Source organism: Drosophila erecta, unplaced genomic scaffold (assembly GCF_003286155.1).
Source record: "Drosophila erecta strain 14021-0224.00,06,07 unplaced genomic scaffold, DereRS2 tig00000092-arrow-pilon, whole genome shotgun sequence".
NCBI classification, from domain to species: domain Eukaryota; kingdom Metazoa; phylum Arthropoda; class Insecta; order Diptera; family Drosophilidae; genus Drosophila; species Drosophila erecta.
The window spans coordinates 2,988,797-3,015,718 of NW_020825207.1; the positions used below are offsets into that span (position 1 = coordinate 2,988,797).

The 26,922-nt window shown below is 40.6% G+C and overlaps 1 protein-coding gene across 4 annotated transcripts in view; it reads right to left on the reverse strand.

Annotated features, from left to right (window-relative positions):
* Positions 1-26,922, reverse strand: part of LOC6547499 (fibronectin type-III domain-containing protein 3A) — a 60,964-nt gene that overhangs the window by 23,914 nt on the left and 10,128 nt on the right. For 3 of the 4 annotated variants that reach the window (XM_001976196.3, XM_026981063.1, XM_026981064.1), the window contains exon 3: positions 15,899-16,898. In XM_001976196.3, coding sequence (XP_001976232.2) covers positions 15,899-16,805 — 907 coding nt within the window. In that variant the 5' untranslated portion in view covers positions 16,806-16,898. Of the gene's footprint in view, positions 1-4,097; positions 4,112-15,898; positions 16,899-26,922 lie in introns of those variants that run through there. The other variant, XM_015157097.2, reaches the window with a different exon arrangement.

Sequence of the window (26,922 nt, forward strand, 5' to 3'; positions counted from 1 at the left end):
AAAAGCGTAACAAACCGAGTACGAAATACTGTCCCCTCTTTGCATCAGCCAAATATACTGCCAACTGAAAAAAAGCGGCCAAGAAGAAGTTGAAAAACCCGCCATGGCCATTGGAGGAGGCATTAGACGACTTCGAGTGGCAGCCAAGCGGCAACGAGTGACCCAAATACTTCAGCTTTGGCTTTGGATTCGGCTTCTACTTGCTTCTACTGGCTTCCACTGGCTTCCACTTCACAGATATATGGAAGCAGAAACAGATACAGATGCAGATGCAGACTGTGGCTTGAGATTCAGATACAAAGAACGGCTTGAGATATACCAGATACAAGTGCAGCCAGGTTGGGCTACTACCAAACTGCAAGCGGCAAACTGAAACTTCAGCTAACGGTAAATGGAAAAACTGCGTCGGCTGCCAATGCAGTTAACCGCATTTCGCAGGCGTGTATCTAATAGATACATTTCGCATGCCGTGACTGCCACGCCCTCTTGCGCCCCCTTCACCCCTTCACCCCTCACCGCACTTCACTTTTCGCATGCAGGCACGCACACATGACATTCTTTTCGCTTCGGCTACGAAATTTCACAAATTTTCAGAGCTGCAAGCATTGCAGCTATTTTTTTTCGATATTTTAAGCTGCCTTCATTCACCAACTGCATTTGACACTTTTATGGTTTTTGTTTTGCTCTTTTTTCCGCCTGCCAGCAGCATTAAAACTATTTTTTAATTATTTCATTAGCAGGGCGCGGTACACCAAGCCAAACCAAACAAAATGAGGAAAAAAGAGCAAAAAAACAAGAAAGTGGAATGGAAGGAAAGGTCTGCTGCAGACATGTTGACATAAATTTATACGGCAGCCACTTTAGCAGGTCTTTGAACTTGAATTTAAGTATGAAACTTAAGTTGGTCAGCAAAATATAAACACTCTCAAAAGTAAAAGTTGATCAGGCAGGTGACTCACAGGCTTAAGATAATAACGACTCATTCATCCAACAGAGGCGCATAAAATAGGTGAAAGATACGGATACGGCGGCTTATAAAGATAGTAATAAGAAAAATTATAAGTAATTAAGAAAAATAAGTAATAAGAAAGATCTACAAATAGCTGGAACTTTATTTAAGGTAGAATTGGTTGGCAAAGCTAAATATTCCTTTCAATAAAAATATGATCTTATAATAATATGTGACTCATAAAATGGTATTTTAAAACGCCGAATTCTTTTGATTACTTTGAAAGAGTTCTTTCAGAGTTCGTGCGAAACTCAAATAATTCGGGACTTTCGTTAGAAATTGGGAGCTTCGATTGGATGAATCATCGGGTTTGATTTATGGTGACTCTGTGGCTCTACGTAGAATTCTTCTGAGAACAGTTGCCATTGGCAGTCTATTGTCGTCACATGTTTGGCGATAAGGTGGCTCCTCCATTTCTTGTCTCTCCGATCCGCGTATTTATGAATGAACAAGGGGAGTAATATCAGAATGAGTAGGGGAAAACAAACGAAAGCGGAGAAAAACACTGAAACGAACGCAAATTGAGGATGTGAGTCACTCGCTGAAGGGCAGCAGCAGCAGCAGCATTTAAGTGAATTATATATTTTGTGCATCTGCCGCTTGGCTTTTCGTTTGCATCTTGTAGATACAGCACTTGGCCGCACATGTCGTTAAAGATACAAGCGTACGGTAGAAAAACAGATACTCAAGTGTAAATTTGCCATTTCCCCTGCACATATGTTGTTTGAATTTTATTGAGAAGAAATTAGTTGCACAAACTAAATGCCACGGGGGAAAACTTATCCGCTTAGTGTGGCTTTTGGGCAGGAATTCTCCAGGAAATTTCGGCTCATCAATTTGCATAAATCGCAATCAAGTATGTAAGCACATTTCATATGCATAATCATTAACATGGTGTTTGTCCAGCTAAGTAATCAGATGCAGTTGCTCAAAGCGATATAAAGCGAATTTAATCAAGTTGCTAAATTTAATTGGCCAATTCCGAAAATATTTTCAAAAAGCCACTAATAGTGATAAAACCTAGCGCAGTAAAATGTGTTTAAATACCACTGAATAAATAACATGACACAAATGTCAAGAAAAGTATTAGTTTGATGTTTTTTTATGGCTTTGCTCGTCGTGTTTGTTTGGTTTCGACCAAAGTTGCAGGCCAAGGTAAAATGAGAATTTCATAATTAGCAGTAATTGCTGCCTAGTTGTGCAAATAGAACACAAGTCGAAGGAGAAAGTGGGCGGAAAAAGTGCGGGTGAATGCAGTAATGTGAAGGGGATTTCTCCCGTTTTTTTGTTTGAGCTCATGCGGCGGCATTTTGTTACTCATCAAAGGCAAATTGAAAAAGAGTGCCAGACAAAAACCAAAATGAGCGGGAGGAAAGTGAACAACAGTCCGCGAAGGAGTATGGAAAACCTCAAGTGACCGCCAAGCCAGTCACTCGCTTTTCCACGGTTTTCCCACCCAACGGTTGGGCGCAAAAAAAAGAAAAAACAAAAAACCTGATGTTAATGTGGAAAAGTGAATGGCAACTGGAGGCCCAGCCATTGGATAATTTGTGGCAAGTGCTGCACTGCCACTCCCACTTCTACGCCCCAAGTAGGTGAGTCGTATACCCCGCACCCAATAAAAATGCCAAAGAGTTCGCTCGCCCTCCCTTCGATGCAATGCAAAACCAACAAATAACAGAAATCAGACCAACAAACAAAAATACAAAAAATACAAACAAGTATCAATTGAAATTTTCTCGGAAAAAACTGCAAAAACAAAGTGAAAAAGATATCGCATAACGATTCGGTGAGTTTCAGTTGGATTTTTAATCAGATTTTCAGGGTTCGCTGACACGAATCAGCGATGCAGGAAATATTAAAAAATAAATGCAAAAATACACAAAACTAAAGATTAACATCGAAATTGAATGCCTTGTGATTAAAACATGCAAGCAATACGATTGCATTGAAAGCCAATTAAAAGTAATTTTTGTATACGTTTTTCAACTGCTTACATATACCTAAAAGCTATTTCTTAGCCAAATATAGTCTTTTTTTCTAATGTAGATGATTCCCGCAAGTCTTGCAATATTCATAGAGCATTCAAGTTGTCATTTCATTCAAGATCCCAAATAAATCGAGCTGTCTCTATCCGACTTGCATTTGGGTGCGGCGTGTGCCGGTTTTTAATTGAATTGAATTGAGTGTGGCCAGAAGACATGTGAGTCTTGGATTCCGCTTCATTTGAGCGCTCCAGATACACTCGTTTGTAACTCTGAAACTCTGACAGACCGACAATCCCTGAGCTCTGCACTTTGCATGCGACTTGCGAATGGGGGCGTTGTGGAAATGGTTAGGGCGTGGACCTGCCAAAGTTGTTGACGTCGCCTAGAATCTTGTCTTTTTCGGCTGGCGAGTTGGGGAATATTTTATTTTAAGGGCGGCAACAAGTGCCAACTACTCGAAAGACATTTGTCAGCTCGCAGTTTGCTGAGTTTGATTGCATACAATTTTGAGTGTAGAAGAAGAGGAAATGGTTTGCAAGAATATGCTTTCCTCATACGGTTTTTGTATCGTAAGGTAGTAAGTAAAGTAATGCAAAAGAAATATATATATTTTAAAATAGCACAGCATTCGTAGTTTTTTCTCCGTGCATGCAAATTCATTTGCCATATTCCTCAGCACTCATTCCACTCAATTTTATTGTATCAAATTATTTCACTGAAGTGACATCATCATCGGCAGCATCTTCAACTTGGAGGAGCAAGCATCTTCACCCTGACCTCGTAAAACTTTTGCCGCATTTTCGCACGTGGCCATAAAAAGGCCAAAGGGGGAAGGATGTGAGTGGGCGTGGCCACTGCAGGATATGGGTATGCTTGCCAAGACCCCAGAGAGATGGACTTTCCGTTGGGCGTGAGGGAGAAATCCTCGCAAGGATTGCATAACAGCCAAAGGCAAACAAAAAAAAAAGAAAAAACGTCGGAGACGAGGAAATAAAACTGAAACTTTTACGTCTGACCTTGTTGAGCGGCCAGTTGCACACAAATAAACTCTTTTGCGGAACCTAATTGAATTTGAAATGAAATTTGTCACTTGCACTTACACTTCAGGTGGAAACAGTGCGTATACGTAATCATCTTTGATTGTGGCTTACCTGCAATGAAAACAAGATCAAAAGTTAGTAGTGCTATGATAGTATTAACTTCTTGATTGAATGTAATATATTTGGGCAAAGTGGTTATATTAAACGAATGTTTACGGGATTTAAAGCGCTTTAAGTGTGTCCGAAAGGCAATTATTAATTCATATACACAACATTGCCGTGTATGCATATGGTTGCAATATTATTAATTGTAAATGTATAGTATTGCTCATTATGGCAACACGTCCTTATGGCCCTTGTTTTACACAACATACAATCAGCGACGCAAAAGGCCGCAAATATAATTGCAAACAAAAAAGGGTAATTTTCAACAATTGCATGCTGAATACTCTTTCATCGAGAATTGGAGAGAAATGTTCTGTCTTACAAAAATCATTTATGGTGGACGTTTAGGTAGTTTGGAGATTCGGTAAGGTATTGTAGCAATTCACAGAAAAATAATAAAAAATTTAAAATTATATATACGTTTTATTTCTCTGAATTACAATTTGCAGTTGCAATATGCCATCATTTTAATTGTTGAATATTTAAAATGTACAAAATAAATTCGCAGTTGACAAAAAAGGAGTTGTTTTCGTCCAAACCAATACTTAAGTATTAAATATATTTGTTTTTTTTTTTTTTACTATTTGACAAAAGTAGGAACATATAATTATACCAAATTATGCTTTTCGTTTTGAATGAATTTTTTTTTTTAAATGTATTTGTATTAATTGGGAATTTTTTCAAATGGTTTCTCTCCATTTATAAAAAATTTTAAGTCTATTTGTTTTTATCTTTTTTAACTATTTAACACAAATTTGTCTATATCATAACAAAATATGTTCAAAATTTGTAATGGATATTTTAAAAATATATTTCTGTATTTATTGAGAATTTATGCAAATGGTAGTAATTTCCACTGCCTAAAGGGCGTAAATGTGTGTGTCTTTGGCGTGACTACGCTTCTGAAAAATTGAATTATACAAATTATATTTTTGGAAATTTGTCTGGTCATTTCGATTTTCGGCTAATGAGTATGGGGATGGGCTAGCAATTAATTGCATAATTTAGTTTCCCGGCGTTTGAGCTGCATGTTCCGCATGTGTGCCAAAAAAAAATTTCCAAATTTCATATGAAATCGTATGGGAATTCAGAATTTCGGTTTGGCCTAGAAATCCATGATTTTATTGAGAAACAGCGAAAACATTTTGTTCTCGGCCTTTCAAGCGACACAGTACAAGTATGATAGGAAAACACATTTGTTATATTTTCGATATCCCATCAGACAACATGTGGACTTAATGCCATGTCGTCGGCTGTACTGACATACACATATCAGTGTGTATGCATTATTATGATGAGGCTCGACACATTTTGTGGTTTATGAGGCAGCTTGGAGTGGCGGAGTTTTTGTGTCTTTATTTGTAGTTTTTTACTGGTTTTGGTGCCAGAGACCTTTTTTTCGTTTTTTCGTTTTTTTTTTATGACCACACAGTGTTTAAGCCATAAATATTACAATATTTGACTATAAATCCGTTGCCATTCAGTTTTATCTGGCCCTTTATTAATTTATTTTTTTATGTAAGCAAGCACTTAGGCGAAATAAAAAAAACGTGTGATTCCAAAATAATTGAAATACTGGCCCACGATAAAATGACAAATAGTTCTTTCATAATAGTTATAAGCTATATACATAGCTGGATTAACATATGGTGATCTAAAAAATTGCACTTGTGTTATCATTGAAGTACAACTTTAATATAGGAACAAAAAGCCCTATCAGAAAGCCATTGAATGCCAATTAAAAGCGCATTGAAGACCTGTGCCCCAAAGTCCCATGAAAATATTATCATTTAACAAGAACTTTTTCCCACCCACGAGCGGGCCATAAAAAAGAACACTTGGTTATTTGCGTGGAAACAAATTGGTTCACTTAACAAGCCCGGCCGGCCAGTTGACCTTTTAACCCTTTCCACAGCACCACAATTGACCCCCAGCAGAGAGCATTAACCACTAAAATCCCCTTTCGACCACAAAACTCACCCAAATGACCAGCAAACAAAGGAGCAAGAAAAAGGCCAGCGGGAAAAAGTGTTACTGTTGGTAAAACTGCTGGCAATTTATTTGGACCAGACTCTCGGCCATTCGAACGGAATCGAATGGAATCGAGGCCAATATTTCGTTATTGGGCGGGGTGGGGGGAGTGGCAACGACAATTACAACAATCATAACGTGCCCCAAACATGGAAAAATAAAAGGACAGCGAAATTTGTATGGCTAATAAAACGAAGCGATATCGAAATCAATATAAATCTGCCAAAAATCGGCACCAAAGATACGACACGGTTGGGGATTCAGATACATATAGGCGCAGGTACTCAGGCTTATCAGAATTCATCGGAATTGTAAAGTAGGTTACGCTTCTTATCACACAACAGGCTGCGAATTTTTAAGATTCTGTAAACTGCGGTAATCACGCCTTTGCTTATATAAATATAAATACAAATAATAAATAAAGTCAAACTTAAAGATTACATATCCATTATGTGCCACAGTTATGAAATGTAGAGTTCGTTTTTCAGAAAATAAAATATTTTTTTATAAATAAAGCGCCTGAAAAAGTTGGGCGCAAAAAGCCACAATAAAACAGTCGAAACAAAAAGCAAAAGGACCAAAATCAAGAGTTACAAAAAGCTTAGGAACCGAAGAGGAGAGCAGATAAAACGGGGAGCAAAGGCATGGGGAGTCACATGAATGGCACTTAACTTGCCCAGAGATGGAAATGGCATAAGAATGGAAAAACGGGTGGAAAGCGGGGCGAGGAAATGGCGGAAAACGTGGGGAAACTGTTGGGTGGGGCTTGGAGTGCGCCTTGAGGCCAGAGAACCAGACTGAGAGATAGACAGAGATGAAAACGTTACAGTTACAATTTTAATGCGCATTGCATGTGTGTCCCATGGCCCTGCCCCCCATTTTCCAACCATTTCAGCCACCCCACCATTTCCCACATTTCGCCCCGCCAATTGTAAGTTTCCCTTGTTTGATGCCAATTTTTTGCATTTGCCTCACTGCCCCTCCCTCCTCCACTCGTTGGCTTTTTTCGGCTGCTGTCCTAGGCGGTGTCGCCCCACCTCCCACCTCCCCCTCGCCAACGAAATTTCCACCATTTTCCGCCCAGCTTTCCTTTTAGCTGCATTTGCCGGTTGTTGAACCCATTTTCTAGAAGCTTCTGCCGTCCATAAGTGGCCCTGGCCCAACAGCAACAACAACCAGCCGCTGCAGCTGCAACAAAAGCAATACAAATCAAATGAAAGCTGCGCTGCTGCATCTGCCTCTGCGATTTTTTTCATTAGGGCAAAAGAAAAATGCGGCGATATAAATAAAATGTGTATACAAAGGGCACAATAAAGTACTGAAAAATGTTGTAATACAATTAATTCAGCTTATATCTATGTGGCTGGTTAACGAAGATTTTATTAGATAAGACTCTAATTTGCAGCAACTACCAAGAGATACATTTTATTGTTGTGTTGCCCTGGGAATTGGAATCTTTTTCAGCACTCTTTACTTTCTTTCTTATCAGAAGCACAATCATATGTTTCATTACTTATTAATTTCTCAGGTATGCCAGTTTCTACGTTTTCAGTCGATATTGTTCGATGCGTACATATATTTTAATTTATATATACCACACATGCAGACGACCTTAGACCGAGCCTGACTTAAAAAAAGCTCTACACCAACTCGACCACCCACCGATTCGTCAGTCCAGGGAAACTGACAGCGGCAACTCATTAAAAAGCAATTAAAAGACTTTTTGTTGCGCGGCAACACAGGCGTCTGAGAAGACACTCAATAGCCGCTGGCCATTCGCAAGGTCAACACGCACATAGTACGTATGTATGTGTGTATATAGAAAGTATATGTAAATTTGTAAATATACGAGAATGCGGGAATGAATCTGTGTATATAGCCGATGTATTGTCTGGCGTGTGTCTGGCTCGGGAGCTTCCAGGCCTGTGGCAAACAAAAACATATTACGCATACGCCACCGAAGGCCACACGCAAGGCAAACAAACAAGAGGAAACAAGGACAAGGTGGATACGGCGGAGAGTTGGTAGCCAAGGGCTAGATTCCCGGCCAGATACGCAGGATATATGGAGTTGGAGATATCGAGTGAGTTAAGCGAGAAGTTGCGAAAGCAACGTTGGCGGATAATGAACTACGCTGCTAACATATATAATACTTTTTGCACAAGTTCTGTGCCATATTCCAGCACAAAATTATAGTTATAAACGCTCTTATTAGATCATTACCTTAAACATTTATCATTTGAATTTGCTTTGCCTAGAAATTGCATACCCCAGCATCATAAATCTGAGCTGGTTTTGGAATACTACCAAACTACAAATTACAACCACTACGTCCACCCCTTTTTTTTAAATCCAAGCTTACTCATAAAAAAGGCAAAAAAAAGAAATTCCACGACTTTTAAATTCGCCGCTTGTTTGTTTTTTTTTTTGAGGCTAACGAAACGCAGACAGAAATGGCCAAAACGTGTTGACAGTTTTCCAGCTTTCCCGGCTGCGGTTGCTCCAGCTCCAGCTCCTTTTACATCTTCATCTACATTTTTCCCAAATCTCGCCTTAAGCATGTCCTTGAGCTGAACAATTTATTGCCGCTTTAAGTTATTTTGTCATCCTGCATTATTTCGTTTAGTTTTCCCCGCGATTTGTTCTGCGATGATTTTTTCAGCACTTCTTTCTTTTTTGTTGTGGGTGTCTCTGCCACACCCTGATTTCAATACGAAATTGCGCAATGTATTAAGAAAGCATTTTCCAGCAATTTAAAGGCCATTTTCCCACTCTCCACAGGCAAAGAAAAAAATTTATGCGAACTTGTTTATGCGCTGTACTGTGAATTCGATTCATGGGATTGCTAAAGTTGGTGGGGAATTTATCTGTTAGCCCGACAGTGATTATTTGGCCAATATTGCGGCTTATTGTGGATTACACCGGCTTGAAGTGCGAGGGCCAAAAGGTATATTAAAAGAGGCATTTTTTTTGCTGGCCTATAAATTAAGCGTTAAAGGACTGACTTCATTGGCCATTGCATTGCAAATGTGACATTGTCGTAATGGCAATGACTACTACGAAATGTGTGAATTTAATTGGGTTGCCAAAGAATTATTTAAAATAAGTTAAGCTTTATTAAATCACAATTGGAATGGTGTGCACTTTATGCTTAGAGATTTATTCATTGTTTGTTATACATTTGTTTGTCGCTGCATGTGCCATTCAAAGTTCACGGTCATATTTACCGTTGGATTTGCCAAAAAAAAATATAATAGTAATACCCGTAGTTGTGCACAAGTACACAGAAAGAAATGCCATAAAATAAATTGAAAAGCTATTTTTATTTTTAACAAATAAAATATATTATTGATTTCGATGGAGTATGCTGATTTAATAAAGTTGTTTTCGCCAAATTGGCAGCAAATTAGATGACTGGCCATTGTTTTCCGTGTATGTACTCCCCACAAACCAAATCAAAGCAAGTGAAATTCTCATTTGACACGCAAAAAATACTGTTGTTCCACATATTTGTGTTTATTTATTTTTTTTGCTCATTTTCTTTGTGTTTTCCATGTGGGGCGCAGAGATTTTGCGCTCGAATATCAAACGCAGAAAAGGGGGCGTGGCGGGGCGGGGCGGGAAAATCAATTACGTGTACGCGTCGCAAGCGGATGTGGCAGTCTACAAAAGCAACACCAGCAGCACCAGCAACACCAACTTTGCCACTTTAAGCCGGAAATGTGCGACAACCACAAGAGCTGGACGGGATTAGGTAGTGGAGCCAGTCGAGGGTCAAGCTCCATATTCCATTCCACTCCACTCCACTTCACTCCACTCCACTCCACGGATCTCTGGATCCCAGCGACCACGTGCCTGACATTTCAATTAAATTGCCAAAAAATATCTATGCGGTGCGAGATTTATAACGCGAGCATACGCACCAAAAACTTTAAGCCCCAAAAATGCAAACGAATAAATTGCGCTCCTTTGGCAAATACCGCGCAGACAAAATAAAAATATGAAAAGTACAAAAATATGTATATATGTATGTGTATAAAGAAAATCGGGAAACAACTTCCGTTGGATGAGAGTTGCATAAAAACACGGATCACAATGGAAAATACTTTTTTGGCCAATGCCGAAATGAAACACGTTTTTCGCGTTTGAACAATTGGCATGGTAAAAGAGTTTTGAAATGCTTGATTCGGCAAATTGGGAATTTCGTATTAATATATATGTACATTTATATTACATTTTCATAAGTTATTTATTATGTCGAGCTTAACTTTTAAATGAAAAGGCACCACAGCTTAACACTACAAACCATTCAAAATTAATATAGAAACTACTCCAAAGCACATAAATGATTTGTGTTGCCTTAGCATGTATATAGCTTAGTAAATTTGGATGTGAATAATAATACAATTTTAACTTCCATTTCAATTTAATCCCCTATGAGTATGAAAGTCTTCCCATTGCGCATTTGCAAGAATACACAAGAAACTCAGATGATAAGTTCATGAATAATTAATGTCTTGGAGTAAGGCTAATGATTTAGCAAAATTATATAACTGACTGATAAGCTCGAGTGAAACAGCTTGTGTAACAAATTGAATATTAAGCGGAAGTGCACTGATGATATAACTTTTAAGCCATACACGTAAACCCAGCGCAGCCCAAACTGTGCAAATTGCAATTAGTGCCTAGTTGAGAGTGTGAGACACTGACTAAATGAGTGATTGAGAAACTGACAGGCCGATGCACCGAGCACCGAACAGCGAGCACCGAACACCGAGACCCCGTGCCCCAAATGATATAATTACGTTTCAATTAGTGCAGCAGTCTGCTGCCACATGCCGCAAAACTTGCAACAAATTATATTAAATGAGGAAGCCAGATGCAGGCAGTCGGATGTTGCGAAGGGGGATTTGGGTAAAGCCCATTAAGGCGTTGATATACTGACATTGATAGTCGGAGAAAACGTTTCAGCTCAAGTTCTCTGCTCTGCAAATGCCGATTTCATCTCGGCCGCTGGCATACAAACAAATGTTTCTGCTGATACGAGAATTAATTAAGCTCCCAGAGTGGGGATTGCGAAAATGAAGTTGCTGCTAAAAAACAAAAAATATGGGTCAGAACGTCAAGTCAAGTCAACTGTGGGACGGGGCAGCTCATCGCCAAACTTTAAATATGAATATTCTTTGGAGGTTTGGGCCGGCAAGCCACAAATTTATGCAACCTCATGTCGCCTTTCTTCCTGCCCAACTTTTCAAAGCCGAAAGCAATTTGTCATTGCAGACTGTTGACAGCATCGTCGTCGCTGTCATTAAGTCCGTGGAGAAGGAAACTCCCCTTAAGCAAAAAATTAGTTGACTCCAATGCCGGAAACTGGCATTCGTGGGATATAATGCGTTCACTTCAAAGTGAGGCATAAAACTCGCCGCGAGATGGGCGAACTATTGGGTGAGTTTCGAGTATTGGGCCAACCTTCGAATTCGGCATAAAATCGGTGGCAACGCGGCAAAGTCGTTGGGTTGGTGTACCCGTATATGCAAATGCAATGGGTTACTTTCCGTGGGCCAACCAACAATAAAAATCGAGCAGAAACGAGGAAGCCAATAAATCTGTGCCGCCAAAGCGGCTCGTAAAAATGGACAAGTTTATGTGAGTTTAAGGGTGGCGAAAGGGGTTAAGAGCAGCTGCCATTTATTCCAAATACATTTCGAAAAGCTCTACGATTTTAGCCGTTTCTACCTACTATATACGAGTATATGTACATATACCTGTGTCGCCTGGCTGGCTGACTGCCTACAGTTTGACAGGAACTGGCAAGACATTTTATGCACTTTTCTTTTTTACGACCCACAGGAATTCGCCGCGAAGAGCTAAGAGCTTGTAATATGACATCACAAAGGGAACACAGGACCTTCGACAATGTCCTCACTTGCAAAATGGAAATGTTTGCTTATGCCTCACTGAACAATTGTTGATGGGGCTTGAAGGGGCTGGGAAAACGCTGGGAAAAACGTTTTATGTGCGAATAATAAGTAACAATCATTTGTGGATTCTATCAGCAGTGTTTGCACAAGTCCTTTTGTCCTTCTAGCCATTTTTTCCCCCACCCTAATTTGTATTACTTTGTGACACAGTTCTCTTGGCTTTTATAAGCAGGTGCCGTCTCGACTCGAATTACTTCGTTACTTTAGTAACGAAGAGCTTGTGCTCAATTTCACAGGAAGGAACGAGAGATGGATTATTATTTGATATCTCGTTGGATTTTCCGAACTGCCATCTGCCAAACATTAAATGACTAAAGCGAGCCGAAAAGTTCAAAGTGCACAGTTCACAGCCTGCTTGTCCACATTTCCAGGGGGAAACCCTACCCAGCATAATAAGTCTTAATAAGCCGAGGTCGTTCGATGTGCGGGTTAATTAAAAATTATTACCAAAGAGATTAACCGAAAAATGAGTGCCGGCGGGATATACATATGTACTACAATGGCCAGATATTAGTTTTCAGCGCCCTCATGGCTTTTCACCCTGACTTTTCTGTTCATTCTCAGGGATTCTGATCTGTGGCGACAAGTGTTTATGTAACACTTAGATTTCCCATCATCGCCCATTTACTCTTATTTGAACTCTGGTTTCACACATTTCTCGCAAGTTCATTGACTGAGTGTACTTAATAGCCAAGTTGTTTGCTTTTCTTGTATTTATGGCAACATTATTTGTTAATGACCTCAAACATGTACATGAACATATACGAGTATATGTGAAGCATACTGCTTCACTAAATCAAATGGGATGTAATGTATCTTCTTTTGAAATTGTTTGATTTATATATCTTATAGATATTTTAAGATATATATACGCAATTCATTCGATTGCCGTTTACAATTTGCGTGTTATTGAAAACCAAATGAAAACGCCTTGCGGCTTTGCTTAAGAGCGCATCGCAAAAGAAGTTGTTCTAGATTCAATATTCTCCATAAGATAGCCTTCAGCCACGTGCCCTTTTCCATATTTTCCCCTTCCGCTTTTCATTTGTTCTGCGCCTATTAAGGCTGACCGCATAAAAATCTAGGGTGTGGTCATATAAAATAATAGAAATTATGTTGATTAGGAACTCGGACTCGGCAATCAACACCATGCGGGATGGCCAGCGAGTAGTGACCAGTGACCACCCACTTCTTTGGATATTTACACCAGAAATAGTGCCATATCTATGCCATTCGGCTAAATATTTTTTGCACCACCAGTGGGAGGATAAGGGAGCCAGAAACAAGAGCCGTCTCAGCATTCTTATAATTATAACATGCTCAGCATCCATATCAATATATAGTAAAGTTGCTGTCGACCCGGGCGCAAATTCCATTAGAGCACACAGGCGCCCTGGGGTGGGGGGCACTACGAGAAGTGGGTTCTCCGGGGGAAAATGGGGGATATGGGGGAGATGGGGTCATGGGGAGTTTGCCTAAGTCTCAGGCCCAGCACGCACTCAGAGCCCATTTCCTCTGCAAGTTTATTCGATTAACAACAATCAGGCCGGGCCAAAGTCGATTGCTGCTGAGGGAAAAGACATAGCTGTCGCAGACATCGGCATACAAAATATTCAATTTAAGAAGTGAATTTTCTGATTCATACAAAATATTCAATTTAAGAAGTGATTTTTCTGATTCCTATAGATTTTGTGTTATATTAAATATCTGCAGTACGTTTGAGTACATACAAATTAATAATCGTTTATGTGGTAAATAAAAATATTTCGAATACTAAACGTTTTTACATATCTAGCCATAATGTGATATAACGTTTTTCAATGCTCCTGATTTTCAAAACTTTTCTTTAAGGTACCTTATCAGTGAAATAAAGTTCTTGCAGTGCAAGGTAAACGACTTAAATTATGATTTTCTGTTTTCATTATGGGTGGCAATTAATTTCCCCCAGTGCAGAGGCGCTCTTGCCAAATGAGCAAAGGAAGCTAAAAGGAAACAGGGGCGTAGGCTAGGGGCGAAAAGAGGGGCTGCGAGCTGTGGAGGCAGAAAAGCCATTTACACTTCCCCGTAATTGTAAATTATGTGCAACTTAGAGGAGAGAAGTGAGTACTCCCGGCTGACAAGTTCCAGGGGCGGCGGGCTTTAGTGGGTTAAAAGGGGGGCGGTTGTAGTGGGTGGGTGTGTATAACTGCCAGCCTCACATGCAAATTCAATTAGCACACGGCGAGCACACACAACTTGCTGTCTAGTGTAAGACGGCGGCGGGGGAATCGAATTAGAGGATGCGCCAAAAAACAATCAAAAAGATACCAAAATTGAAGTCTTGACTCGAGTCGATGAATGGGGTCTCTTTGTTTCGCCCATTCCCCCACCAAAAACCACAATTAGGGTTAATGACATGATGATAAATTGAAAATGTTGGTTATCGGGGTTTTTGGGTTGCGTGCAAACCTGATCAAATTCAATTATATACATTTTGCCAACACACTACGTGGGTTTGTCTACATCTGATTTCTTCTCGAGTGACACATTTCTGTTCTATCGCTCTACGCATGTATATCTCTGGATGGGATTGTCGGTCGTTTCGGCTTGGTCAGTTAAGTACCAGTCTAACTGGCTTTTATCTTTATATATGGTCCAAATCGGTTTGTGTGGGTGTTTTGGGTGTAGTCATGCTAATGCCAAATCACAAATGCGAATGGCTCGTTATTCGCTAGGCTGCGCGTATAGGGTGTTGATTGTGAAATCTTAAAAAAGTGCTATTGGCACCCTGTACGAGTTTCTTTCTACTTATGCAAATCTCTAAATAGACACACATTGGTCACTCGATATGCGCTAAGAATGCGAACTAGAAGCTAAGTCGCTGTCGAATCTGAAACTGTATGCCATATCTATTAAAATGCACAAGTATTTTTCACTCTGTTTTCTGTTGTTATGCCAATTCAAATGATGCCGAGTGCAGTTTAGTGTGAGCAGAGAGAAAAAGGCGACTTAGAGCTAATTTGTTGCCTGGCGATATTAAGTGACTGGGTTTCCAAAAGGGGGACTTTCAGCTGGCAGGCGGCGTGGAGGACGCATTCTATGCCGGGGAGATAAATCAAATGCAAAGTTTACTTGTTGACTTTGCGGACGGTCGGGGAGGGGAGGGGGTGGTTTGAGGTTGAGGTTTGCTGCTCAGCAGATTTAAATGCCAAATGTATACAGCTTACAGCTAAGAGGGAGGCGAGTGTGGACTGGGCGGGTAAGCTAAATATGGCTTTCGTCTATTTTTAGCATTACGGGCGGAGCACTGCCCTCTTTTCGACCATTTTTGTTTGTTTGCCGCTTACCAAGTTTTTTGGCAGCTTAAGAGCTTCGCAACTGCATCAGCGTGGCGAAAGCTTAGCGAAGTATCTTTTGACGAATTGAGATACTTAGCCAGGGGATTACTTCAGCTGTAATTAGCTGCACCGAGCGATGCTCAAGTGCTTCACAGCCCTAAGGGATATTTTATCTCTATTAAGAAGCGTGGCATTTTACAGTCAGCTACGAAAGTTCCAATATGAAATGCGATTGAAGCCGTTTAAAAGATGAATTTAAAGTTACCAATATGTACAAACGCATGTGCATATATTTCGAAGAATGATTTTGTAAAATTTATTTTGAATTCCCGCTTAACTGAGAGTTGCAACTCGAGTGTGGACTCACCGTATTCCGCGGACATGGCGCACATGGGCTGGTGGTGGTGCGGGTGTGGGTGGTGCGGATGCTGCGGACAGATGCCCTCGTGCGGATGCGGTGCGATGTAGTATTCCGGCGGATAGAACTCGCCCGTATACGGGATGTACAGCTGGCCCGGCGGCAATGGTGCAATGCCGTTCGTTCCGTTACTCAGACCGTTCACCTGACCACCGGAACCGCCACTGCCGCTGGACAGGCTGCTCACGCTGCTGGCGGAGGAGCCACCGCCGCCGTTGGGCGAAATGCCACCGCCGCCTGCCACACCAGATCCGCCACCGCCACCGCCACCGTGGCCGTTTTCGTGGGGCGGCGGTAGATTCGGGGGCGGTGGCGGCAGTGGGGCATGGTGCAGGGCATGGGGCGGCGGCAGGTGGTGGTGATGCTGCATGGCCGCCATCAAGGCCAGCTGCTGTTGTGGATGGTGCAGCGCGCACACGGGCGGCACAATCTGGGCGCCCTGCGGCGGAGTTGCGGTTTGTTGCAACAAAGGCGGCGATGCCGGCAGCGAGCAATTCGATGAGCCGCCATCCGAGGGAGAGTGTTGCTGCTGCTGCTGCTGCTGTTGCAACTGCTGCGGGGCATGTTGCTGCTGCAACTGCTGCAAGGGCTGCGGCGGTTGCGGCGGCTGCTGCTGCTGCTGCTGCTGTTGCTGCACCAACAAGTGTTGCTGCGGTGCCGGCAACATCACCATGGTGCAGGCGGGCGAGGCCGAATTGCTATTCAGACTGGTCGTTGATGAGGTTGTCGAGGAGCAACTGCCACCCGCATTATTGTTGCTAATTATTGTTCCGTTGGTGTTGCTTATGCTGTTGTTGCTAATGTTGCCGTTGTTGTTGCTGCTGCTGTGTTGCTCTGCAACATTCAGTCGCACCATGGTATTCCGTTTTCAAACTCTGTCTGCCCCGTTTCGGTTTTTAGGCCACTCTTAGCATTTTTCAGTTTAATTATTATGCGTTACTTTATCTATCTGCAAAAGAACACAGTGTTTGTCTTAAATTAATAGTTGCACACAGGCGAAGCGACTGCGTCTCTTTGTTACCAATCCAATAACGTTATCATTTCTTTGCTGCGATAAGAGCGGAGACAAAACAATCCACCCACCCACTGGCCCCCGGCCAAGGTCATCAGAAGAAATACTAAGAATTCTACTACTCTGTCTTCGAAGAATTTTAAGTGCGAAAAATTCACAGAAAGCTGGTTTATTACTATTTCATTTAAGCCCCTGCAGCTGGTAAATTAGACTTAAATTAGACTTGAATTTGTAGTGTATCTTATTAAAGTGTATCCATTGGGGAAGCGCTAAAAAGATTAAAAAAAATCATCCGATTTGTAGTGAACATTTTCATATTTCTAGGCCAAAATGAGCAGGGACCACACATGGAATGTCAACACATGTCTTGTGATTTTCAATTCACATTAACCGAATGTTTATGAATGAAAGATCAATGACGAAAGACTTCCGTTCCACACTGAATTTCCAGGAACATCAACGATAAGATTAAAGATGCTGCTCATGTATAATATTTGCCATGAATCCAGTACTAGACTAAATCAAATCGAAATTATCTAGCGAAAATGCTGTCAGCATCCCAGGCCAAACGGCAATTGTTGTTTTTTTTCGTGTGCAGCCAAACAATTGCGAATTGTAACCAGAATTGCGCATTGTGTCAATTTGACAATAATAATTGAAATATTCTCACAAAAGGCACAAACCTACATAAGTACAATGAGGGTTGGGGAGGGGGGAAATTGAGCGGGGCTGATTGCTGGGGGAAACACCACCCACATGCATTCATGGAAAAAACACAGTATAGCGACAAACACGACGCAGATAAGAGTGAAAACTAGCTAATAAGAACAACAACAGCAACAGCAATAACAGCCACCGCGAACAGTACAGCAGCGGGCACTTAAATGAAACCCCGCAAATAACAAATGGGCAGAAAAAACAAAAAAAAAAGAAAAATTGTGGTGGAATACACAAAACAGAAAGACGAAACTGCAGAACAAAACAACAATGGCAAAATTAAAACGTAAGCGTGTCTTAATCGTTCGATTTGACATTCCCCCGCATTCTTTTATGTACTGCAAACAAATATATATATTTCTAAAAAAAAATAGCATTAGTATAAAAAAATATCATAAGATAACAGCTGTAACACAAAGCTTTGTTTTAGGTATTAAAACCTTAGAAACGCCGCGAAGATTAGTTTCGAATTTTGTTTTTCAAATTTGAAGCAAATTTTGAAACCCTTTCCCACTTTCTCCAGCTCCATTGTCTGAAGGGATTTGCACCACCCGTTTTTTTTTCAGTATGTAAAGAAATTTGATGCCTGCGCTTTGTTGTTGGGTGTTTTCATTTAGCTGTTAATGCAGCTTTACTTTAATGGGTTTCTTTTTGGCCCTTTCGCTCGTTACGTCTGTCCGCATTTATCGCACCTTCCACCAACAACTGACCAAACGTCTTTTTTACCTTCTTTTTTTTTGACAATGGTGTTGGGTGTTGCATATTTGAGGAGTGAAAAAGGTAGGGTTCAGTGAACCCCTACTGACGAAATCATTTCCATTTCGGGGAGCACTGAGTTTCCGCATCATCGTCCAAAAAATGTGAAGCACGTGAAAAGTGAAAGAAATGCATTCCATAAAAGTTCCCAGTTCGATGAAAAAATGCAAATGATGTTGATTGAGGAGATATAAAGGTTTTTTTTCTTGGTATAAAAAAAAAACGTTATACTCTGTGAAAGCAGTACAATATGCTTATAAAATTAGCTTAGGAAAGAACACATGCCATGATTAATGGCCTTTAGTGCTCATGCATTCAAAATGCAGTAAAGTTTTAATTGCCAATGATTTATATAAGCTTGCAACATAGTTATGTTTGCCACAACGCCGACGATTCCTTACAAATTCCAACTGCTAACGGCTTAAAGATACTTCAGAACACCACTCCTGCTGAAGATGGCAATCTGAATGGAGTTACCAACTTTTACATAGCCCCACAGCAACTTGCCAGACATTACAGACATTATCATGAGCCAGAAGTAGAACAATCTGTTTGCGCTTAGGAATTTCCATTGCAAATGCTTTGCGTGGGCTGCATTCTAATTGATTTAGTGCGTCTGCACCGCCAGCAATTACCACCAAACAGTTGCTGTTCCCTGCTGCATAATGCTTTGGGGCCAAGAAGAAGTGCCACACGAGGCACCCTGGCTAAGAAGTGGAGTCCAGGGGCGTGGGGAGTGGGGGTTTAAGCTTGAGCTTGAGTAGGGGGCGCTGCAGTCACAACAACAGAGTGAATGAAGTGCGACTGTTGTCACCTGTCTCAATATGCACTCTCGTACCTGTCTCAAGTACTCCCGAAGACCTCGGTCTTGCCCTCTCTCTCTTTCCCTCCCTCTCTCTCTCTCTCTGCCCCACCCACGAGCCTCAGCTGCTGCAGTTCACACCTTTGCACACACACTCACACACACACACACCCACTTACACGGGCACAAAGAATGTCAAATGTTAATTCAATTGGTGATGGTTAAATTCACATTTGAACTAAAATTATTCCACGCGTGTGTAAAATAAGAACGCTACGCTTTTTTCGGAGAAACTCTTTCTCTTGGAAAAAAGATTTCAAAATTTCAAATTTCAGAAACTAAATTTTGCTGAAAATCAAATTAGTTGTGACTGGAAATATATCAATGAGTTTCTGGCAGCTAAATTACTGGCAAGTGTTGAACCTTTTGACAATGCAAGCCCATCTAATGTTCTCTTCTTGCTGATAAGAGATTCCAACAGATTATAGCTTTAAGTTAGATTTCATTTGGCATTTTTGTTGCGTTTTTCGGAGTGTGGCAGACAATGAGGCACGCACCTCCAGCGACGCCAGACAAGCCAGGTGAGCTGAGGTGAGAGGGCGGCACAGTGTGAACTGAGACGGAGGAGGCCACGCGGAAATCTACGCAGCTTAGCAATGTGCCTCTTTCCACTTTTTGTGTTTTTGTTTTTCTTTCGGTTTTTTTTTTTCTTTTCTTTCGTTTTTTTTTTTTTTTTTTTGCTATATTTAATGGCAGACAGATGAAGAGGAGACATTCGTAGACTTTTTTTCTTAACACCCGCCGCATTTGTGTCAAAAGTGTCTAGACCGGCTTCAGGTGGTTACTGAGTGAAAACTTGCCACCGGGTTCTTATTTTGTCAGTGGGTGGTACCTGGATAGTGGGTGCTGTGGGTGGTGGGTGGTGGGTGGCGGGTGCTGTGTGTCGAGGCCACTCAACGGCAACGCATTTGCGACACGTTGAGCGTCTTGATGAGGCCATTTGTTGGAGTATCGGAGGAGCACCTGTCCCTCCGCATCATACCACCACCTCCAGCTCCTATTCCACCCACTTCCCAATCCGAGCTGTCAACGGAATCTGAAGGTGTCGTCAGATCCGCCGCTGTTGAAGGTGCCAAATGTCTAATGAATTATTGAGCAGAGCGCAAAGTCGTGATGTGGCCAACAAGTCACTCAAAAGGATGTCAGAGTGCTTCAGCTGCCTTAAACATTGCTAAATTTGAGGTAATTTATTTATATATAAACTAGGAATCTTATACATGTCGCTATCACATCTTTGTAACTTCCTAGATAACAAATAATAATAATAAAATTGAGAGAATTAACCTAGTACTTCTGCGTAATAACTAAATAATATGATGCTATACTGCAATTGACAATATAAATTAGCTACGATGAAACAAGCATTTCGTTGTGTCAATCAATTTAAAATAAATGGTTCTCAATAATAGCACCAAAGACTATTAGGACTAACCGAACAAAGTAGCCATTGGCTTAACTTTCTTCCCTCACCACGAATAACAATTACCAGTAATGAGTATTTTGCAAGTTTAGTATTGCCTTAAAAAGTAAACGAAATTAGCATTTCTCGTGCTCGACAGATTGTGGATTGAGTTAGTGGAAGTGCTAAATATTTCAGGGCTTTTCCTTTGGGCCAACTCAACACTTTCCCACTCACGGAAGCCGAAAGACAAAAGCAGTTCTTCTCCCACCTACGATTCTACTAGGCTTTTCTCCAGCTGGCGGTGGTGGAGCCGCTTAGCAAATGGCTTACTTTGTGTGCAAATAGTAATGGAGCAGAGGCAATTTTTCTAACGGTAATTTCTAACATTTACCTAGTTACCGTTAATAGACAAGTTGGCCAAGTTGGCCAGAGCCAAGACATGGAAAAATGTCTAGAAAGAGGCAGCCGAACGGCGGTGCAGAGCGGGGAGGGGACTGCAGTCAATGGCGGCCATTTCACAGCTTTCTTTCTTTTCTGCGCTCGAGTGCGTCGTGTCTGGAAAATTCTGCAAGGGGCAAAATGGAGGGGGGGCGAAATGTGGAAAATGCTTTGGTGCGTTTTATGTCGTGGCACATTTTCCCCTGGCCAAGCTCAACGACTGGTTATCGGTTCCGTTTAGAATGGTTTCTGGTTCAAAAAACCTCAATTCAGGCCAGCCAAGCACCGGCAAACTGCCACCTGCCACATGCAACATGTCTCACATGCTGCAGCACCACTTAATTGCATAACTCTCCCACCGAATACCTCAATAATTTCCCGGCTAACTTACACAAAAATAAAGCCCAAAAAAAAAAAAAACACATGACAAGATTTTACTATGTGCAACAAATTGGCCACTAACAACCGAACAACCTGTTGTATTGGCCAGCTTCTTCGTTTAATTACAGACACACACACACAACACACTATGTTAATAATTTGGTTTTTTGGTATTTCTGGTTATTGTTTGCATTTTTCACTGCTGTACTTTTTTTTTTTGCTTTAACTTCAGTTGCATAAGGCGGCGTAATAAAAACAATGCAACTACAATTTGTGGCAGCATTGGCGGCTAATTACTGCTATTGCATAAAGACAACTACTTTTTTAAGTATGAGTGGCATGTGAGCAGGTTGATGACTCAGGTTTGCGAATGCAGATGCAGATTTTTCGCGAAAAATCTGTGGCACTGCAGTAAATAACAGAACACCTATACGATTGCTATTAAAAAGTTAATCTTTAGTTAAAGCATTTAACTTTAATATGTTCATGAACTTTAGAACAATACTGTTCGCGCCTTTTAGCTAACCGATTGCATGGTTACACAGATACATTGCCTTTTGCCCATTAGTCAGGGTTGAAGGACCCCACTAATTAAAATGTTCGCTGAGTGCCAAGGATATCTGTTTGCATCTACAATGGTATGGTATATCGGAAAATGCATGTTTAACACGCCCAGTGGCATGCCAAAATAATCCGAAAACTGAGTGCGATTGGCGGCGGGGAAATCGCCCAGCCATAGGAAAATAGGAAAATACTGCTGGAGATAGATAGAAACACATGCAATGCGGTTTTTCAATTTTCCGATAACTAACTAGCACGAGGGCGTTGCTCCAGGGCGGGGGCGTGGCCAGCTTGATGTCGAAGGGGCATGTTGAACCACACAAATGACTAAATGAACGCCCTTGTACTCACCATACGAATGCGATGCGGGTGCAGGCATCGCATTATGACAATGTTCGAAATGCAAATAACTCAGCCGCAACATGCGGGTCAAATAAATACTTTTTGGCCGTAATGATAATCAATTTGTTATGAAAACTAATGGGGGAAAATACGAATACAATTTTCTGAAAATAATGCAGACACGTATTTTTAATCTAAATGCTGTTTTGTATACTATGTTTTGTAGTATTGGTTATTACCATTTAGATAAGCCACAAGGAAGCTTCGTTTTCATAATGAGTTTTCTATTTTTAGAGGCATACTAATAATATACAACTTGTTTATTACATTTCGTTGCATTCCTGTACTTGTTAAAGTTATAATAGGAAACTTGTGATATATTAAATAACTGTATGTCCGTGGAGGAATAAAAATACATTCTTTTTCTAACAATCATACAAAGGAAAGGCGCATTTTTATGGCCCTATTGTTTGTGTGCTCCCATTTTTTGGCATTCCATACAATTTAAATGCAGTAGAAATTCACGTACAGTACTCACAGCACACACACTCGCACACACAAATACATGCGCACACACTTCGGTAATGAAATAAATTATTAGAATTTATTGAAGTTTGGCGACAGAAGCGCCTCGGCGACGAAGGCCATAAACTCTAAAATGTAATTTAATTGTTGTCGACAGTAAAAACTTATCTCATAAATGCAGCAATCATAGTGCCGCACACTGTGCGAAAGAGATGGGGCAGGGGGGCAGAAAGAGATGGCGCTGGGTGCACATTTGCATTTCCGTAGTTCTGTGTGGACGTCTATGTTCGCTTTCTGATATGGCCATGGCTGGTTTTGGCCTTTTTGATAATTGCATTCCTTAACTGCAACTGTTTTTCCTTTCTCCCTTCTCTGCACTAATTGGTAGAAATTTCCATTCCGCCTTCGTTATACTACTATATATATATAAAATTTTGTAATTTTGTAATTTTGCAATTGTAGTTTGTTGGAGTGAAAAATTAAAACTGCAAACAAAAAGGCAAAATTAATTGCGGGCAAGCTGTGAAGCATGTAATTAGCAGCATAAGGAAAATACGATTAATAAAAAAAGCGAGTTTTAAAATTAAACATTTTTTCAGTAAGAAAAAAGACCTTAAGGCGGCCCAAAAATATAAAACAAATGAAAGATACACCAAATTGATAATAAGGAACCTGGGAATGAACGGGTTTGGTTATAAAAGATAAACAAAACGATTGGTACCAAATCATCGATGATGTTATCCGCACAGCTCTATTAACTTTCAAATTGTTCAATTCATTTGCGTATGTATTGATAATATTGCCAACCAATTTTCCCTGCACTTTGCTAAATAATCCCCTTAGTGGAATAACCGGTTTCGGTTCTATTTCATCAGCAACTTAATCAATTTTCAATCTGTTTGCAAATCTCCAACGACAACAAATGCCTTGAGGTGCATCCATGTCTGTGGCTCTGTGTGATTTTAGGAGATTGTGGGGAATATCCAAAATTGCTAGTTGCATATGGCCAACGACAATCGCTGCAATGGGGGGACACAACAAAAAAAAAAAAAAGAAAATAAGGCCAACAGGGAGACCCCGAAAAATGTTCGAGAAATATTTATGGAGCACACAAAAATTGCTGCAGCACTTTTCCGATTGTTGAGCGACGAGGAAAGAGCGCTGTGCAGCAAAAAAAAAAAAATAATAATAAATAAAATAAGTGCGGCAAAAATACCTAAACAAAAATTTAATCGAAACTCAGGGAGTGAAAGGCGGGCTAAAAGAGGCGTGGCACATGTATTCGACGGCTGAGTTTATTAGTTTATAAAGTTCGGTTTTTGTTTGTGTGCACCAGTTTGCACCATGTGAGCAAATTGCTTTGGCCAAACGTATATTAAAAAACAGCCCCATAAACACTGCGAAATACATGTATGTATATAAAATAACTAAAACCAAAACTGGGAAAACTTCAAGCTTGGCTTTTCCGACAAGCAAAAACGAAATGAAAGCACAAATTGTTCATCCACTCGCTCTCTAATTGGAAACTTTGCTTGGCGTGAGGTTTTTCCCCCAATTATAACCAGATCTACTTTTTGTCAAGAGGGGATTTCCCCTCCAACCAACCCTTTACCCCTACTGATTTACCTATTTTCCACATCAAACTTGGTTACAGATACTTTGTTTTTTATGGCTGAAAGTTAATAACTTTTGATAATACTTTCAATTTTTTTCTTAATATAGCTTTAAATATTGTTTTTCAAATGAAAACTACTGGGACCTTTAATTGGTTCTTGCAAAGTGATGAAAATTGAGTTATATTTGACTGCAGTTGACATACTAAAAAGTTAATGGAAACTTTTATACAGAAAATAATTGGAAATGTGTGTCAAGCAAATAAAATAAAGATGCTTTTTACTTTTTGGGTGGTAAAATTTGAAAATGAAATAAAAAAAGGCGAACTTTAAGTGAAAATTATTAACGTGTTAGAATATATTTCTGTAACAAATTAAAATAAACAATTTAACATAAACAATAGTTAGATGAATCTAATAATATTTTCTAATCTCTCCACCAAGAACAAGTGCGGACTAGTTGGAGTGGCACATAATTGCACTATGATTAGCACCGATTATTGTTAATCTTTATTCGAGTGTTTCTTTATTTTCACAGCCATTGTAAAATCTCGGCACGCAATGCCTATAAAAGGGGCATTTACGAGTGCGTGATATTTGTATTAATGCAGGCTTTTCGGGAAAGATGCCTCCACAAGTGGAGGCCCAACTGGCTGTCATGTGAGGCGACCGCAAAATTGGCCAGACAAAAGACGAATCAGCGGAATGGAAAGATTTCCATGACAAATGTCAAACAAAAATTCGTTCAACGAATATGCATATAAAGATTCTTTTTCGCCGAGCTTCTTTCCTTCTTTTTATTATAATTTGTCATATTTTGTCATTTAGCATTATAGTTTTGAGGAGGGCACCACACATATCTCACTTGGATTTTTTTTTTTTTTGGGTAGGGTACATTTTGGTTCAAATGCCGGCGCCTATAAACTCACACACATGTGCGATGGTGTGTGTTAGCTGCTTGACAACAGCGGAAAAGAGCGGAAATGCTGCTGCTGCCTAACCGAACCACCCCGAAAAAAAAAAAGAAAAAACAGAAGAGCAGAATCTAACTAAACGTGGAATGGGATTCCCCCAAACAATGAGTTTGGGCCAAGTCCATGCCAAAACGGACATGCCAGCGGCAACAACAATAATGCTGAGCACAATTTCGATGGCCGATGCCAAGAAAAAAGGCTAACACACATACACCGAGAAAAAAAAGGGCCAAACACTGTTCCAGTGAGCGGCACCAAACGGAAGAGACTTGACAACATACGCAACATGGGCGAAAAATGAGTGGCGACGCCGCCCGGAGACGGCGCACATGGCGTATGAGTGACGAAGCTCCGGCTTCAGACTCCGCCGGAGAAGGGAAAGAACCAAAGGAACCAAAAGAACCCAAAAAAAAAAAACAAAAAAAAACCAACAACTAAGGCACACACGCCCCGCACAGATTTGATAGTTTTTATCGATTTAAGTGGATTTTGGCCTCACACAAACACACGAACTTGCAGTGAGGCGAAAGAGATAGCTTGTGCACGGCCGAGAGGGACGGCAATAAAGTGGCAAGAAGCGGCAGGGACAACGCAGATATATAGACAGACAGCCTTGGTTTTTGGCAAACGACGCGGCCCCAAACAAATAAACATAAAACAAGCAAAAATGTGCGATCTATCAAAGCGTCCAAGCCGAATTACGTGCTACCCTCACATTTAAATAAGATAAAATTGGAAAGGTATTTTAACCAAAGCATGTCATATATGAAGTGCACAAATAACTACATTTTATTATCTTTGACCGAGTTTTATGATATTCATATACCCTCATATAGGAATAGGCACATGTAGTAATAAATGAAACATTTCACGATGTACCAACCATTTTAGCAGTTAAGCTAACCAAATTGATCAACAGACCATCTTGGACTCAGAAGGGCATGTTCAACGAAAATTCTAGTTCGCTGATGGGCGGCTTGGCTGCCGGCGTAGATAAGCGTTCTTCCGCACACAAAGTCGAGCGAAAAGTGTGTGTGGCGATGCTTTGACATCCGAAATCAAAGACCAAAGTTTTGCGTATAAAGCATAAAGCTCGAGACCATGAATTGTTTAACTTTTTGCCCGGCTCCAGCATTTTTCTTTATTATTTATATATATATATTTTTTTTTGTAGTAGTAGTTCAAGCAGGAAGTCTATGCGTGTGCCGCCACGCCCACCCTGCGCTATCGCCCCTGTTGGTAAAATACATTTTTTTTTTTTTATCAACACTTTTGCCTGGGGGTCCGAGCAAATGCGTAAAAATTATGCCACAGCTTGAACGACTCGACACGAGCAAAGGAAAAACGCACAGAAAATATACTTATATACATAAGTAAGAGAAAAAAGAGA